This window comes from Hippocampus bargibanti, linkage group LG01 (assembly GCF_051943395.1).
Source record: "Hippocampus bargibanti isolate YZ-2025 linkage group LG01, ASM5194339v1, whole genome shotgun sequence".
In the NCBI taxonomy this organism is placed as follows: Eukaryota; Metazoa; Chordata; class Actinopteri; order Syngnathiformes; family Syngnathidae; genus Hippocampus; species Hippocampus bargibanti.
Window position 1 is genome coordinate 5,074,816 of NC_142734.1, and position 16,139 is coordinate 5,090,954.

A 16,139-nucleotide genomic window follows, 5' to 3' on the forward strand; every position below is an offset into this window, starting at 1 on the left:
TTTTATCTCATGTTTCAATATCTTCCAAATGGATTGAGGTGTTGTTTTCTTGCCACAGGATAAAAACACCCTCCACCTGTACTCCGTCAATGGGAAGCACCTTTGCAGTGAACCTCTGAAGGAACAGATGACCGACATGTGCGTTTCCAGGGAATTTGTTGTTACTGGCAGTGAGCAAGGCTACTTATCTATTCGAGACCTCTACAGGTAAACCCACGCCTGAAATCCATCACATTACTCATACAAAGGAAGGTAGTCCGATTTGAGCCACTGATGTGCCTGAAGATTTGATTCTGAATCATTTTTTTTTTACCATTATGAAGCATCGGCGGGCCATGGATTTCATCGCAAGGCCTTCAGTAAGTCTGTGTAAGCTCTTAGTCGTACAGGAGTGGTCCATCGATGAAAAGGTTTCTTCAGCCGTCATCTGTACTTTTTTGAAGGTGTCGGACGTTTCGCTTCTTAGCCAAGATGCTTCGTCAGCGAACTAAAAGCCATTTTGTTTTAGTTCGCTGACGAAGCATCTTGGATAAGAAGCGAAACGCCCGACACCTTCAAAGAAGTACAGGTGGCGGCTGAAGAAACCTTTTCATCGAAAGGCCTTCAGTAGTGCTCCGTTTCAATCAATCCAGACTGAAAAAGTGTAGTGTGATTTCCTACAAGTCCACAAGTGGGTACCATTAAGCAGGAAATAACTGACCGACCTTTCTTCATGATGTCCATCTATTCCTGAAATGCCCGTCTTGAAAAATGCTTTAATAGTAAATCTCCAACCTAATCAATTTCTTCTCATCCTTCAACCATTGTGGATTGACGAAACCGTGATTAAATCAACACAATATATTTGCTTATGCAGCTCGCGACTGATAAAGTGTGCTAGCTCTGGCCAGTATGCGCTTATCACTCATGCCTAATGATACTATGATTGGCTTGTGATTAGCCAATCATAATTTGCGAAAACTGACGTTGCCAGCGCATTCGAGCAGTCCTTGGGTTGCCAACTCCCAACTTTAAAGCAACTGTTTCATCGCCTCCAGGGCCTGTAGAACTGATTGTGAAGGCATCCAGGTAAATTTCTGACCCTGGTGACAAATGATGTCTGAAATGTGATTGGTTTGGATGACCAAAACACACGTCTGGAAGCAGTGCAACGGAGGGAAAAGTGGTAAAAGGAAGCTGAATGATAATTTGGAATTATTTTTAAAAAATTATGCACAAAATATGATTAATTAGTCTGTGATTCTGATATTTTTAGGCCAGCAGACAAGGCCTTGCAGGCCCTGACGGCCCTCCACTGTTATGAAGTAATAATAATCATAGTCTGTTCCCCTGTCAATGAATCATATCAGTTTACTTTAATGAAAAGGTTTCTTCAGCCGTCATCTGTACTTCTTTGAAGATGTCGGACGTTTCGCTCCTCATCCGAAGAGCTTTGTAAGCGAACTAAAGTTGTGCTGGTTACCAGGAGCGAAACGTCCGACACCTTCAAAGGAGTACAGATGACGTCTGAAGAAACCTTTTCATCGATGGACCACTCCTGTACGAATGAGAGCCTACATAGACATATCAGTTTACGCCAATGTTTTAGTTCCATTATAAAGTATAAAAAATGTCACATTCTATTTCCCCTGCATTGACTTGCTCTCATTATGCGATCAAGTTAACAGTCTTGCGTTTGTCCGCAGTCTATCGCTATGTGCGGAGCCCATGGCCATGCGCGTGCCTGTCCGATGCGTATCCGTCACCAAGGAGCAGAGTCACGTCCTGGTGGGCCTCCACGATGGCAAGCTGATCATCGTGGGCGTGGGAAAGCCAGCCGAGGTAAAGAACTCGCTGAGGAACTACATCGCTCAGAGCCTGGAGGGATCGCCACTCATGGCTTCCCCCTTGCTGGCCTCGCTTCGAGCTCGCTCGCCCACTCGCCTACTGCACCAGCGAGACCAGCTCGTGTTCAACCCCGCCTCTGTCACTGACAGACCATAGTAGCCCTAGTCCAGTTCCCGACTGGCCCTCTTTCAAGTGTTGATTACCGGAAGTGTTATTTCTTTAAAGGACAACCGACGACACTTTTTTGTTTCTTAACTGACATCAGAAAAACGTTTTATAGCATCTAAAATACCCAAAACACGCAGTATGATATTTTTAGTCAAATACAAAACACCAATAAAAATGACTTAAAGTGTCCAAAATCTGCAAAAAAATTGAGCCGCGAATTGGGCATTTTCAGAAAGTCCCGCCCCCAGTTCGTGACATCACGCCAAGACGTCTTGCATTGCTGGAGAATCAAAACAATGGCTTCAGATTCGGAGAATATGCTTTCTTGTTACACATCCAGTTATGAATATGACTCAAATAGTTCTGAAGAGGAAAGCATACATGTTTGCAATCGATTAAAGAATTTATTTCGTGCCATTATGAGGCAACATTGAGGCAACATTGTCTCACCGAAAAAGAGGCACAAAATGGCGACCTCCTGTGACCACATCCGTTTCCACAGGCTGATAAATTCCTTATATGGAGCTTGGACGCCCTCTTCTGGCGACTTTTGGGTGCAACACAAGGTTTTCAGACCAAACAATACAGCGAAATACATTGATGTGATGGAAGGACTGCTGCAATGTGTCTTTTTTTTTTCAGTCAGGGGGCGTTCCTTTAGTGACGTCACGTACAGACTTGTCACCAACTCAAAAACAAGACTTCCTGAATATTCAGTGCGAGTCTTAAAACGTAAAATATAGCTATTTGCGGTGGAATCTTTTTAAAATACGCTCAGTAGAAGTCATTTGAAGCCATTTTATAAATTATGGACACAACTTGTCCGGAGACGTCGGTTGTCCTTTAAAATACCGTAAACCAATCTTGCGCAACACTGATCGCTGCTTCTACTAGCCATATTCCTGCAAGAGATACGTTCTCATCATGTAAGCTAATAATCTTGCGCTGATTTAGAGTTTTATTTTGGTGTTAACTCATTCACTGCCAGACACGTGTGTAGCGGTAACTTACGTTCCTCTTGTCGCTACTTGAGCAAGGCATGAATATTTCTGACGCGTTCATTTGCTTTACTTTTATTTTGTTAACTCATTCACTGCCATTCCCAAATTTATTCATGAATTGAAAATACGATGTAGAGCGCCATTCCCGAATTTGTTCGGGTTTAGTTTTTTTCTTGTTTGGGTGCCGATCTATTAGCTATTTGCTATCTGTTAGCTAACTGGCTGGATAGCTAACTATCTAGATGGCTATCTACTAGTTATATAGCTAGCTGGCTATCTATTGACTATCTATTAGCTAGCTAGCTTTCTATCCATTTGAGTTACTTCTGGGTTGAGTGAACGCTAGCGCGTGCGGCTGCCGCTGCTCACCCACCCATGCTTTATCGACACGCAAGCATGAAAATGTAAAACCGAAACAAATTCGGGAAATGGCGCTCATATTTTACATTCCCGCATAAATTCATGAATGGCAGTGAATGAGTTAAAGTCACATTTCGATGTTGCCATGCAGTAAATGATGAAATGCCCTCACTGAATGTTTTATTGTACGTACATGGCAACATAGCAGAAACTTGGTCTACATCAGGGGTGTCAAAGTCATTTTTTGCCGCGGGCCACATTGTAGTTATGGTTTCCTCTCGAGGGCCGTTATGAATTTGGGGAACCCATTAGAACACAGGTGTCAAAGTCAAGGCCCGGGGGCCAAATCCGGCCCGCCACATAATTTTTTTCGGCCCGCGAAAGCAAATCAAACTTGTGAACTTGTCCATTATACTTGCTAAAATTCTAACCAAAATGTCATATTTTTGGATGTAAACCACAATAAGTCATTTTTCTTGACTTCAGATTTGAAAACTAGTTATTCAGTATTTTATTTATCGCTCTGTATGTAATATGTGGAGGGGATTAAACATTCAAATGGCTTCCCCAAATTCATCACAGCCCTCGGGAGGAAACCATAACTACAATGTGGCCCGCGGCAAAAAACGACTCTGACACCCCTGCATTAGAATGTTTAAATCCCTTCAAATTCAGTACAGTCTCGTTATATCGATATTCAAGGGAGTCCGAAAAAATATCGGTATAACTGGGACTATCGATATATCCGACCCTGTTTGCATGTAATTTTCTCCGTGCGTGCATAGAAATAGTATCGATATAACCGGAACTATCGATATATCCGATATCGATATAACGAGACTTTACTGTATTACATATAGAGCACACAGCAAATTAATGAATAACTCGTTTTCAAATCTGAAGTCAAGAAGAATGACTTGTATTGTGGTTGACATCCAAAAATATGAAATTTTGGCTCAGTTTTTAGCAATCATCATGGAATTTAACAAGTTTGATTTGCTTTCGCGGGCCGAAAAAAAGGATGTGGCGGGCCGGATTTGGCCCGCGGGCCTTGACTTTGACACCAGTGGTCTACATAGAAAACATTCCACACCTTTCCCTGCTTTATTTCCTTTTCACAACAAAAGAAATCAACATTTGATGTTTATTTATTGCTTGCCTAACAATCAAATGTGAAAAACGAATCACGCATAAATCATATCCCCTTCTCTCTTGTTTCTTTTTGCTTTATACTTACCCCTCTAATTACTCCTCCCCTTCCTTACTCCACTTCCTCTACTTCGCTTCCTCACAGCTGCGTTCAGGCCACATCACACGGAAGCTGTGGGGCTCCACCAAGAGGCTGACCAGGATCTCCTCAGGGGAATCGGACGTCATCGTCTAGCATGAGCATCATCCCTGCCCTTCCTTTACTCAATCCCACAACCAATCCCAAACCCTCCACCCGCTGCTGCTGCAACCCCACCCCCCGCGGTCACCCTCCATTCACGTCAACTCGCCTCATTCTGTCACATCCAAGTGAAATGTGTTTCATTTTCTTTGCTGCGGTCTGACCAATTGGCGCCGGCGCTATGGTTCAGATCCAGAGGCAGTCCACCTTCTTTTTCTTCAGGTGTGTGTCAAGTGACCTTTCCGTTTCCCCGCGTTTTTGTTTGCCTTTGGTGCAGAGAGGCCGAATGTTGCCTCAACGCTGCCAATCAGCAGTCCTACGTTGCCAGATAGCTCACATAGAAGATCAAAATTCTCTGCCTTTCGATTTGTCTCATTATCTGTTTCATTAAATTTCTTGTTTTGCGGCAAATGCGCGTTTGCACCCTTTAGCTTAGCATTAGCACAATGACGTTTTGGATTTGTCACATAGCCATTGGATCATAACGTGGCGCTGTAATTGAAGCAGATGACAGACTTGCGGTCTGTTCTGTGAATGTTTTTCAGTTGCTAAGAGAAATTTTATTTATAGGAAAAGTAGCATTTTTGTAAGCTTTCTTTGGTATTTCTCACCATATTTTAAGAATTCTCCAAGGGCTCCACCTGATGTTTATAGCAATTGGGTGCTTTTGTCTTCTTTTGCCGCCTTACATCGTTTCAACTACATACTCCTTTTGTCTTCCTGCTGCCACTCTTATTCCGACTGTTAGATTTCATAGTTGCTTCCAAACACCCCCCCCCCCCAAAAAAAAAAAAAAAAAAGTTTGTTTCATGACACTATACATTCATCCTGTTAACAGGGTACGTTTTACACCATGTTTTTTCTCAATTTGAACACTAAAAGCCACAGTGTGAAGATCGTGCAGGGACAGTGATCTTAAAGGACAACCGACACCATTTTTTTTGTTTCCTAACTGACATCAGAAAAACGTTTTATAGCATCTAAAATACCCAAAACATGCAGGCTAATATTTTTAGTCAAATGCAAAACACAAATAAAAATGACAAGTGTCCCAAAACTACTTCAAAATGACCTCTGGCGAGTAATGGCGAGTTTCAGAAGGTCCCGCCCCCTTGTTCGTGACGTCACGCAGGACGTCTTGCCTTGCTCAAGAATCAAAACAATGGCTTCATATTCGGAGAAGATGCTTTCTTGTGACTCATCCAGTTATGAATATGATTCAAATAGTTCTGAAGGAGGAGAGCATAAATGTTTGCAATCGATTAAAGAAGTCCTATCATATCAATTCGAGCCGTCAGGACTCCAATGTAGCGCCCCGGAAAATGCACAAGATGGCTCCCAAGCTCCATTGGAAATGGGCTGATTTATTTGCCGGGAATTTGTGTCAACTAGTATCAAATACAGTGAGACCTCAACTTACGAACTTAATTGGTTCCCAGACAGAGTGTGTAAGGCGAAAAGTGTGTATCTCAAAAAACAATTTCCCATAGGAAACCATTAAAATGGGAATAATCCGTTCCTGGCTTTCCATAAAATATTCTTTTCAACTAAATAAGCCTTAAAACTACACACAACATACCTTATTCTATGTATAATAAATGTGCTATTGTATTGTAATGAAAGAAATACACTGCATTGTATCATAAAGTCACTTTATTTACATTTGAGATGGTCATTTATGGCTTGATGGAATGGCGTTGGAGGTCAAAGGGAATTGCTGTTTGGAAAGAGAGGCGCATTACATGAGGACTGTAATTAAAGAAATAAACTGTGCTGTAAAATAAAGTTTTATTTACCTTTTTGATGGTCGTTGATGGCTTATGGAAGGAGAGTCACCTTCCATAAGGACTGTTGGTAACTTAACCTCTGGTGCTGTTCGGTCGTGTGCTTCCGCCGAAGATCACTCCGCCAGCCGTGGTGGGTGTGTATTATGAAAATAGTGCTTATTATAAGGTTTAATTTTCATAAATTTGACGTTTGTAAGACAAAAAGTTTGTAAGTTGAGGTCTCACTGTAGTAGTCTCGGTGCAACACACAATGATTCACCATCGCGTTATTTATGTTTCTTCCTCCTAATTTCGCCATCAACACGAAGTTTTCAGACCAAAAAAAAGTACCCAAAATGCATTGTGTGTCGCTTTCTCGGTCGGGGGCGTTCCAGACGTGACGTCACGTCAGGCATCGTCATCAACTCGAAAACAAGACTTCCTGAATATTCAGCGCAAGCCTTAAAACGAAAAATATAGCTATATGCGGTGCAATCTTTGTAAAATACGCTCAGTAGAAGTCATTTGAAGTGATTTTACAAATTATGGACACAACTTGTCAACGTCGGTTGTCTTTTAATTGTGTGCGAATTAAGTGATTATAAGGAAATGTCAGGGGTGACGGTTATTAGTGTTACTCAGCCAAAGTGACCCTCCAACACGTCGACACAGTCTTTTGATTTTCTAGTTTATTTTGATTCGTTTTCTTTTTGTTGTTGATGTTGTTCATTTGCATCTGACATTTAAGACTTCCAAAAACGGAGTGCCTTTATCAGAAGGTGGTTCGCATGGCTTTGGTATTCCTGAGAGGAAGTGATTTAAAACGAATGGCAGCCTGTGTTGTATCTGCATTATTCTCCACAACTGTCACCAAATTGATATGTGTATATCTGTGATAATTTATGAATACAATATAAATATGTTATGTACAGCATGATTTTTATTTTTTCTATGTTTATCAAATGTACTTTTGCACTTTCCAGGTACTCCTATTGTAAGAAATTGTTTTAAATCGGCTCCCTAATGTATACATTCAGAACTTGCAACACACAAACTGAACATGAACATTAAAGTGTTGTCTGGATTTTGATGTCAAATGTACGTCATGTGTGGTGTTTTCTGTCTGAAGCTTTATTCACAAGAGTGAAAACAGGGACTCTAGTTTAAGATGTGTTTATGGTTTTAATGAGCATTCGAATGTGCTGGTGTTTTGGAAGGAAATGTCAGGTCAACATGTTAGCTTGTATTTTTATGCAGCTATTTGGTATGAGCAGATGGATGCTCTCTTCAGATCGCAGTCAGCGGCTGTCCACCAGCTTTCATCTGAAACACAGTGTTGGGATACATCAGCCAAATTGCTTTTTTTACCACCACGGTGCAAAGACTGACTTTGCACTGTATCAATAGATAGCAAACAATTTGTTCTCTAATTCTGTCCAATTAACCTCTGATTAATAGTGCACATGAAACTGTGAGGTCATTAAAACTGCCTCAAAGACTTATGCAACGAGAGTAATTCATTATTAGTATTCATATTTATAGTGGTTGCTATGCACTGCAGTTACATTTTAAGTACAGTAACATATTTTTTTATGCTGCTTAACTGCTACGGTTGAAATTTTCTAGTTTTTAACCCATTCACTGCCAGATGATGTGCAAAAATGTGTTCAATCCACTGCCAGGGTTTTTGTCATTGTCATTCGAATTCTAGGACCCCCAGAATATTACATTTTAGACCTACATAAACATTCAATACGGTGTAAGAAACCTTAGACTCAGAAAAAAAAGTTAATTCCTAAATTATATGGGTCTGGAGTTATATGAAATTGAAATGAGGGTGGCTGTCCAAAATACAATGCAATACATACATATTGGTTTATAAAGGGCTTTAACAACAGCTGAAGCTGAAACAAATAACAATACATTTAATTTATAAGCGCCTTTCGAAACTGTCAAGGTCACTTTACAATCACAGGTTAAGTTTTTCTGTGGGTGAGCAGCGGCAGCCACACGCGCCAGCGTTCACTCAACCCGGAAGTAACTCAAATAGAATAGTAAGCCTAATAGAGCTTGTAAGCCAATAGATAGCTAATAGCTAGCCAGCCAGCCATATACAGTAAAGTCTCGTTATATCGATATCGGATATATCGATAGTCCCGGTTATATCGATACTATTTCTATGCACGCACTGAGAAAATTACATGCAAACAGGGTCGGATATATCGATAGTCCCGGTTATATCGATATTTTTTCGGACTCCCTTGAATATCGATATAACGAGACTTTACTGTAGCTATTATATGGTATTACAGAAAAGACAAAGAGGATAGACTTAGCACAATATTACAATGTGCTAACATGGAAAAAAGGGAAAGGAAAAAACATTGCGAGAGGCCATGGTCAGCGCTTTATCGGCACCCAAACAAGAAAAAAACAAAACCCGAACAAATTCGGGAATGTCGCTCTATGTCATACTATTTTCAATTCCCATGTAAATCTGTGTATGGCAGTGAATGAGTTCACTTCAGTATCTTTCATTGCTTAAAAATGACATTTCGTGACAGATTACATGCCAGTTTGCTTGTTTGATGAAAAAAAATAATATGTAAGGTCCCAACAAACAATTGATCTTTACACTATTGTAAGCTGTTTCCAGAAATGTACAGTCTGGTTGTTGTATAAGAGCTCTAATCACTGAAAATATATAAATGTTTATATTTGTTATACAGAAGCGGGACCTGAATTCGAACTTGACCTTGCTAAAGAAAGGTGTATGATGCCTATATAGAGTATATGTAGTGTCTCACCGATCTTGAACATCTCCACGCAGACAGGCTTGTCCGTGTGAATGTTGGGATGACCTGGCATCCAGTCACTGTAATTCATCCCTGAGCCATCGAGCCAGGAGGCCTGCTGGTTCTGCAGCAATTAAAATATTTGTAAATTGTGTGACAATCCAGTCTACAATTGATATTATGTAAAATACAGTGGGGCCTCGGTTTACGAACACCTTGCATTACGAATTTTTCGGTTTACGAACGTTAAATTTATGAAAAATTAAACCTTGGAATACGCACTACTTTTCCGCATACACATAGCGCCCCCCCCCCCCCCCCCCACCAATGGCTGACGGAGTAGTCTTCGGCGGAAGAACACCAAAGCACACGACCGAACAGCGCCCCAGCCGGGCCTACCTTTCCACACCCCCTTTCACTGAGTGTACACGTCGATCGTCTTCACGGATTTTTTACGGATACTTTTGCCGTTATGGGACTGAAAAAGACCCCACCACAGGCTCGTGTTCAACCGAAGAAGACACAAAACAAAATTACAGTCGAGGAGAAGAAGGAGATCATTGAGAAACACGAACGAGGTGTGCGTTTGTCTGATTTAACAGCCCAGTACCAATATGCTAAGTTGCGTGTGTTGCTAAAGGTGTTTCCGTGCTGTCAAAGTAACGGTCTGGGGCAATAGAAGAGGTTGAAAATCTTCTGTTCAGGAAGAGAAGTCTGAACCCCATTCCATCAAGCCATCAATGACCATCACAAAGGTAAATAAAACAACTTTATTTTACAGTACAGTTTATTTCTTTAATTACAGTCCTGATGGAATGTGACTCCTTTCAAACAGCAATTCTCTCCGACCTGCCACTCCATTCCATCAAGCCATCAAGGACCATCACAAAGGTAAATAAAACGACTTTATTTTACAGTGCAGTGTATTTCTTTCATTACAATACAATAGCACATTTATTATACATAGAATAAGGTATTGTTTGTAGTTTTAAGGCTTATTTAGTTGAAAATTATATTTTATGGAGACCTGGGAACGGATTATTCTCATTTTAATGGTTTCCTATGGGAAATTAATTTTTGGGATGCACACTTTTCGCCTTACACACTCTGTCTGGCAAACAATTAAGTGCGTAAGCCAAGGTCCTACTGTATTTCAAAGCAGTATTAGTTGTGGGGTGATTTTCAATGATAACAACCTCACTGTGTGACATCAACAAGAAACATTTGCTTAGAGGTCCAATGGTCAATGTTTGAACCAAGGTAAGAAAAACACTGTTCTGGAGATAACATATCTGACGAGACGATCCTTGCCCTTCATTCATGGTCACAGTGCTCCATTAATGAAAACTATGACAGGAGAAACTGTATATCCCATTAATTGTGGTCCATTTGCTTAATTATGTGTATTGGTATGTTTTGGGTAAAAGGGACTTGCCTTAATCGTGGCCCCCAGCCATGTCAACTGTGGGCTGCGCTCACCGCCTTTGGTGACCAAGGAAACAAGGCGGGAATGAAGGTCGCCGCTTGTTACAGATGCCAGCTCAGCGTGTGGATTATGAGCTTTACAAAAATCCTGCAGACACACCGTGCAAATGCATCGTCATATCATTTAAAATGTCATGTATTATTATTATTATTATTATTATTATTATTATTATTATTATTATTATTAATATTATTATTATTATTATTATTATTATTATTATTATTATTATTACTATTATTATTATTATTTGTATTATTATTATTATTATTATTATTATTATTATTATTATTATTATTATTATTGATAGCAAGCTTTCTGTCTATTTGAGTTACTTTCGAGTTGAGTGAACGCTGGCGCGTGTGACTGCCGCTGCTCACCCACAAAGAAAAAATTATCCTGTGACTGTAAAGTGACCTTGAGACTTTTGAAAGGTGCTTATAAATGAAATGTATTATTATTATTATTATTATTATTATTATTATTATTATTATTATTATTATTATTATTATTATTATAAATAGCAAGCTTTCTGTCTATTTGAGTTACTTTCGAGTTGAGAGAACGCTGGCGCATGTGATTGCCGCTGCTCACCCACAAAGAAAAATGTATCCTGAGACCTTGAGAGTTTTGAAAGATGCATAGATATGAAATGAATTATTATTATTATTATTATTAGTAGTAGTAGTAGTAGTAGTAGTAGTAGTATCATCATTTTGCTAGCTATGTATTTGCTATCTAGTAGCTAGCTAGCTAACTGGCTACCAAGCTAGCCAGCTAGCTAGCTAGCTGGCTACCAAGCTAGCTATATATTTGCTATCTATATTCTATTTGCTATCTATAAGCTATCTTGCTAGCTATGTAGCTAGCTATTAGTTATTGATTAGCTAGCCAGCTAACTTTCTTTCTATTCGAGTTATTCCGGGTTGAGTAAAACGCTGGCGCATGTGGCTGCCGCTGTTGAACCCCCGGAAAAAAAAACGGATCCTGTGACTGTAAAGTGACCTTGAGAGTTTTGAAAGGCGTTTATAAATCAAATGTATTATTATTATTTACACACAATAAACCATATCACAGAAAAAATGGTGCATGTTAAAAATGGAATCACCTGTGCTTCTGTAAAGGCCAAAGGTGTTGGGTTGAACACATAGCACTTGCCATGAATAACTTCCCCTTTACATGTCTGTGCTGGGAGCCATGGAGCCTGTCCCTTTGAGGTTTGAACTGTTTCCTGCCTAAACTGCTTTAGCATGTGTAGAGATGGTTCTGTTCCTTGTCTAAACCCACTGGGGGCGTAGATAGTTGGTTCAATTCCCTGCATGAAAGTACCACGATCGGAAGCTAAGGGCTCAGCTTCCCATCCGGAGCCACTAATGAGAGCATCTATATGTTCACTTCCTTGTCTGAAACCATCCGAGATCACCACGATGGGTTCAGTTCCCTGTCTGAAACTATCTGGAATTGTCAAGAACGGTTCAGTTCCCTGTCTGAAACCATCTGGAATCGTCAAGAAGGGTTCGGTACCCTGCCTGAAACCATCTGGGATAATCATGGAACGTTCAGTTCCCTGTCTGAAACCATCTGGAATCGTCAAGAAGGGTTCGGTTCCCTGCCTGAAACCATCTGGGATAAGCATGGAACGTTCAGTTCCCTGTTCGAAACCTTCTGGAATCGTCAAGAAGGGTTCGGTACCCTGCCTGAAACCATCTGGGATAATCATGGAACGTTCAGTTCCCTGTCTGAAACCTTCTGGAATCATCAAGAAGGGTTCGATACCCTGCCTGAAACCATCTGGGATAATCATGGAACGTTCAGTTCCCTGTCTGAAACCATCTGGAATCGTCAAGAAGGGTTCGGTTCCCTGCCTGAAACCATCTGGGATAAGCATGGAACGTTCAGTTCCCTGTTTGAAACCTTCTGGAATCGTCAAGAAGGGTTCGGTACCCTGCCTGAAACCATCTGGGATAAAACCTGAGGGCTTAGCTTTGAGTTTAAAGTCACTGCTTATGGATATTGTAGGTTCGCTTCCCTGGCGGAATTCTTTTGGGATAGAAACTATAGGTTCTGTTCCTTGTCTGAAACCTTCAGGGATCGACATGAAAGGTTCGGTTCCCTGTCTAAAACCGTCTGGGATCGACATGAAGCGTTCCGTTCCCTGTCTGAAACCATCTGGAAGGTGAGAAGAAGAGGGTTCCTCAACTCGAACCCAACCACCTCCGTCCCTCTGAGCAGGAACATCAAATGGGACTGGAAGACATTGTGAAGAGTCCAATATGTTAATGTAGTTTGATACTTGAGATTTATGTGAATGAATACTTTTTAATTCACTTTTTGTTAATTGTCAGCGATTTGCAAATTACCTTCATCCGCCAGCCAGTGTTTTCTCTCTAGCTGTCTTGATCTCTCTTCAATGAGGTTGTGGACAAAAGCTATACGTGATCATTAGGTAAAAGCCCATGTTAGTTAAATTGTACAGAATTTAAACCAAACTATTGAGACAGATCTTCTTAACAAATCAACCTGCGGTGAGTTTTAGACCACTTAATCATTTGTCTTTCCTACCATGTCATTTATACTTCCAATTTTGTGGGGACAGTTTGAGGAAGGTAGCACATAGCTTTGTCCACTTGGCGTTTGCGGCCACATGCCTGTCTTCCTGGTCATCTCATTGATGTGGTCCTGCACCAGGCCGCTGTCAAAGAATCCCTTGGATGGCTCAGTACCTTGGTGAAAGCCATCAGGAATATGTCCAAGGATGTCGTTCTGCTGAGAGTCATCAGAGAGCCCGAAGGGAGATGACGTCTTGGGCAATCCTCTCAGAGGTGCGATAGGGGCAGCTTGCAGTCCTGTGGAGGAATTTAGTCATATCACGTTGAGACTGAGAAACTCCAGCCAGCAATAGAAAGCATAATGGGTATAAAAATGACAACCACACCTTTCCAGTTGATTAAATACACTTTCTAGATGATAACTAGCTTGAAATTAATGGCTGCCAGTCGTGCTACTTTGATAAGTGTTCCAGAACTGTATTGCATAGTGCTATAAATCATTTGTTGCAATCTAATCTCAGCACAATTGTTCAGGAGGTCAATTGCTGCGATTACATGACACTACTATACACTGAGCTCAACTCTTGTGATGTCAAAGAATCAGTTATGTAATATTGTTCCAGCAATTTACTTAATTTTTCAGAGCTGTGGTAATATGGTACGGAGTGTAAACCATCCATAAAGCAATTATTTGGGCTCTAGGTGGGGATTTGAAGCTCAGTCTGTCTGACATTAGGCAATAGGCAGGGTACACACTCTAGGGCAGTGGGTCTAAACCTGGGTTTGAACAAACCCTTGGGGTTCGGTGAGTTGGTCTCAGGGGTTCGATGGATCCTCCGCCATAGAGGCCCACCCGTCAGTCTAGTCTGCAGTGGGTATTGGGAGAAGGGTTCGGCGAATGAGCGTATGAAACTGGTGGGGTTCGGTGCCTCCAACAAGATTAAGAACCACTGCTCTAGGGTGTCAAAACTATTTTTTTGTCGTGGGTCACAATGTAGTTCCGGTTTCCCTTGGAGGGCTTTTATGAATTTTGGGAAAACATATAAATGTTAAACTACCTCCACATAGTACATACACAGAGTACAGAAATCCGAAATTAGAAAGCCTTTTATAGTCCCATAGTGGGAAAATTTGCAAATTGGCAACCATTTGATCGATAATTAGCTTTCAAACCAGAATTAACAATAATGACTGTCATTGTGGCTTACATATGACAATTTGAAATTTTGGTTTAGACTTTAGCAAGCATCATGGAATTTGACACGCTTGGTTTGCTTTTGGGCACTGTTGGAAATAGTTTGTATACACATCCTAAAAAAACATCCAATGTTATTTAATTTCTACTTATTTTTATCAGTTAGTTAGTTTATATTTATATGTACAGTAAAGTCTCGTTATATCGATATTCAAGGGAGTCCGAAAAAATATCGATATAACCGGGACTATCGATATATCCGACCCTGTTTGCATGTAATTTTCTCCGTGCGTGCATAGAAATAGTATCGATATAACCGGGACTATCGATATATCCGATATCGATATAACGAGACTTTACTGTAGTTGAGTTATTTGTATATGTTAGTTTTTTATATATGTATGTAGCTCAGTTCGAACCTTAAGCTATCTTGTTTCAGTCTAATGTCATATGCATTATTGTGTATTGTAGCTGATATCGATGAGAAGGTTTCTTCAGCCGTCATCTTGTACAATTTTGAAGGTTTCGGACGTTTTGCCTCCTATCCAAGAGGTTTCGTCAGCGAACTAAAGTCTGACTGGTTGTATCGGCCCTATTTATATATCCCTAATGTCCAGGCATGGCGGCGCCGGACACAGCTATGATAGGTATGACCAGTCAGACATTAGTTCGCTGACGAAGCCTCTTGGATAGGAGGCGAAACGTCCGAAACCTTCAAAATTGTACAGATGACGGCTGAAGAAACCTTCTCATCGATAGACCACTCCTGTACGACTGAGAGCTTACACAGACGTATTGTAGCTGATATGTTCTTTTCAAAATTATGTCACTCGTGTGGTATGTATATCTGTCTGCTGGAGACAACTTCCTCCCTCTCTCTCTTTTGCTTCCTTCCTCCTGCCCTGAAGAGCATCTGTAGCATTCTCTAGCTGCCTGAGAAATAAACAATATGTTTTGTACATCACCTTGCTTCCTGCTGATTGAATATTTCTACCAACACAAGTAATGAACAGAACCAGGAGAATAACATTATTTTTGATCTTACAGGAACCACATAAAATGATCTGGGGAGCCATATCTGGCCCGCTGGCCTTTGCTTTAACACTTGTACCTGAGACTGAAAATCACAGGGAACTTACAGACAATCAACTTCTCACACTCATGTTCATGCCTATGGACAATTATCCCAAACGTCCCCATTGTGGGACGATTAAAGGCTTTCTTATTCAGATTCTGATTGGCAGATTGGAATTTCTTACCTGACAGAGTCAGGAGCAGGAGCAGTGGCACTGACTTGGACATCCTGAAACAAAACCACAAGTAAACAAGTTTTTCCTCACACAAAGTACCCATAAAGCAATTCCTTAGTAGACAGAGTTCTAAAAGCATGTTTCTCACCTGAGGTGGCACTGATAAACAGTGAGCGACACCCAACTGCAGGAGGCGAAGCATAAATAGTCTGTCGCCTGGATCATAAAAGCCAAAGCCGCCAATAAGAAGTCGCGATATTGACGAGGTTAATTGTTATCGTCCATATTACTTGTACAGTACTTTGACCTCTTAGGTCAATGCTGATGCAGTGACAGCTAATAACGGTTTCTTGTG

General features: G+C 40.8%; 2 protein-coding genes across 7 annotated transcripts in view; one reads left to right on the plus strand and one right to left on the minus strand.

Annotated features, from left to right (window-relative positions):
• The window catches only part of nbeal1 (neurobeachin-like 1), a 41,683-nt gene extending 34,074 nt beyond the window's left edge, over window positions 1–7,609 (plus strand). For 4 of the 6 annotated variants that reach the window (XM_088991439.1, XM_088991430.1, XM_088991456.1 and 1 more), the window contains 2 exons: window positions 59–207; window positions 1,686–3,660. In XM_088991439.1, coding sequence (XP_088847565.1) covers window positions 59–207; window positions 1,686–1,983 — 447 coding nt within the window. In that variant the 3' untranslated portion in view covers window positions 1,984–3,660. Of the gene's footprint in view, window positions 1–58; window positions 208–1,685; window positions 3,661–4,650 lie in introns of those variants that run through there. The other 2 variants (XM_088991462.1, XM_088991470.1) reach the window with 1 other exon arrangement.
• Window positions 7,610–7,669: 60 nt separating this feature from the next.
• Window positions 7,670–16,010, minus strand: LOC148902824 (uncharacterized). The gene is made up of 8 exons (XM_088991494.1): window positions 15,933–16,010; window positions 15,794–15,837; window positions 13,439–13,636; window positions 13,151–13,219; window positions 11,899–13,037; window positions 10,743–10,880; window positions 9,320–9,431; window positions 7,670–7,835 (listed from the first exon to the last, which is right to left on the minus strand). Exons 1-8 carry the CDS (start codon window positions 16,007–16,009, stop codon window positions 7,762–7,764), a joined length of 1,851 nt encoding a protein of 616 aa, XP_088847620.1. The 5' UTR covers window position 16,010; the 3' UTR covers window positions 7,670–7,761.
• Window positions 16,011–16,139: the final 129 nt, after the last annotated feature.

Excerpts from the sequence above, each read along its gene's own strand:
- LOC148902824 (XM_088991494.1), bottom strand. The coding sequence starts at position 16,009 with ATGATCCAGGCGACAGACTATTTATGCTTCGCCTCCTGCAGTTGGGTG. Across the intron at positions 15,838-15,932 it reads GTTTATCAGTGCCACCTCAG|GATGTCCAAGTCAGTGCCAC; the intron begins GTGAGAAACATG and ends GTTTTGTTTCAG. Across the intron at positions 13,637-15,793 it reads CCTGCTCCTGACTCTGTCAG|GACTGCAAGCTGCCCCTATC; the intron begins GTAAGAAATTCC and ends ATTCCTCCACAG.